General features: G+C 61.7%; 1 protein-coding gene across 2 annotated transcripts in view; it reads left to right on the top strand.

Annotated features, from left to right (window-relative positions):
• LOC115288472 (sodium/potassium-transporting ATPase subunit alpha-2) overlaps positions 1–1,563 on the top strand; it is a 60,429-nt gene that overhangs the window by 16,730 nt on the left and 42,136 nt on the right. For both annotated transcript variants that reach the window (XM_029935829.1, XM_029935828.1), the window contains exons 14-15: positions 722–858; positions 1,373–1,523. In XM_029935829.1, coding sequence (XP_029791689.1) covers positions 722–858; positions 1,373–1,523 — 288 coding nt within the window. The remainder of the gene's footprint in view (positions 1–721; positions 859–1,372; positions 1,524–1,563) is intronic.

Raw genomic sequence — 1,563 nt, 5'->3', positions numbered from 1 at the left:
CCGACATGGCCTTCGGGGCAGGTTCAAGGGCTAGCAGGGGTGGAAGAGAAGACTGCAGGCCTTGAAGGGCCTTCCTCCTCGGCGTCTGTGACATTTGTCCACGGACCCACACGTGCAAATGCTAGTTTATCCGGCTCCGACCCGCTCCCGCTCGTGACTGAGAGCCTTGTCACCGGCCTCTCGGACGCCAGCCACCCTCCCCAGCAGCGCCATCCATTCTGCAAGCCCCCCCTCCTCCCTGGAGACGGGGTGTCAGAGGCAGGGGTGCAGGGGGATGAGGGCAGGGAAGGGGGCTGCGTCCCCTCCACCTCTCCTCTGCCCTGCTGCATGGCCTACAACAACTTACTCCCGGCTCCAAGGAACCTTGCGTCACGGGCCCTTCCTAGGCCTTTGTCCCTCGCTGGTGGGTGAGGGCTCCTCCCAGCTCTGACAGCCTCGTGTCCCGTGAAATCCAAACTCCCAACAGTCTCCGAGGCTCCTCTTCCAAGGTTTTACTCATTGTGGAGGCTTTCCTCCACCCTGGCAAGGTATCTGTGACCCCTTACGTACAACTTGTCACCTAAACACATACACACACACACACACACACACACAGTTGCTCCGTTTGGGCTGGGATCTACCCATCCCACCATCTAGTGGTCTGGCCTTTTCTGACTCTGGAAAGCAGTGAGTTGGGAGGCGGTCTGCACACTGCTTTCCTTCTCTGTCTCCTTCCTACCAGGTGATCATGGTGACCGGGGACCACCCGATCACAGCCAAGGCCATCGCCAAAGGCGTGGGCATCATCTCGGAGGGCAATGAGACCGTGGAGGACATCGCGGCCCGGCTCAACATTCCTGTCAGCCAGGTCAACCCCAGGTGAGGTGTTCCCAGGACCCCGGCCCCCATCAGCCCATCCTGGCCCGCAGGATGCTTGCGTGTCCCCGAGGGCATTTGGATAGCTTCTCGGGGACTTTGCAGGCCTTACCCGTGACACCTCAGTGACCGCTCCTCAGTCCTAAATGTGTCCAGGCTGTGCCACTGACTGTGTAACCTTGGAGGTGTCCCTCTACTGTCCTGAGCCTCCATTTTCCTCAACAACAAATTTAGGGTGCCGTCTACACCACAGGTGGCCACCGGGTGAGATGTGTAAGAAAACAAGCACGTTGCCTAGCAACAACTGAGCTTGGTGAGGATGCTGCCTCACTTCCTCAAAGAGAGATGGGACAAGGAGGCCACCCACGAAGACTGGGGCGGCAGACCACAGCCCTGGGATGGGGAGGCCGACTCAGCGGGGACCATGCGGCCCCACGGTGGGGGCAGGGACGGAGGCAGGGGGCTGGTGGGGGTGCAGGGGCTCGGAGGAGTCACCACCTCCACCCCCACCGTCCAGAGAAGCCAAGGCGTGTGTGGTGCACGGCTCGGACCTGAAGGACATGACGTCGGAGCAGCTGGACGAGATCCTCCGGAACCACACGGAGATCGTGTTCGCGCGGACGTCCCCGCAGCAGAAACTCATCATCGTGGAGGGCTGTCAGCGGCAGGTGAGCAGGGCGCAGGCGCGGGACGGGCTGGGCGGGGCCG

This window comes from Suricata suricatta, chromosome 3, assembly GCF_006229205.1.
Source record: "Suricata suricatta isolate VVHF042 chromosome 3, meerkat_22Aug2017_6uvM2_HiC, whole genome shotgun sequence".
In the NCBI taxonomy this organism is placed as follows: domain Eukaryota; kingdom Metazoa; phylum Chordata; class Mammalia; order Carnivora; family Herpestidae; genus Suricata; species Suricata suricatta.
Note: the sequence above shows the minus strand (reverse complement) of the source record. Positions and strands in the feature narration are given on the sequence as shown.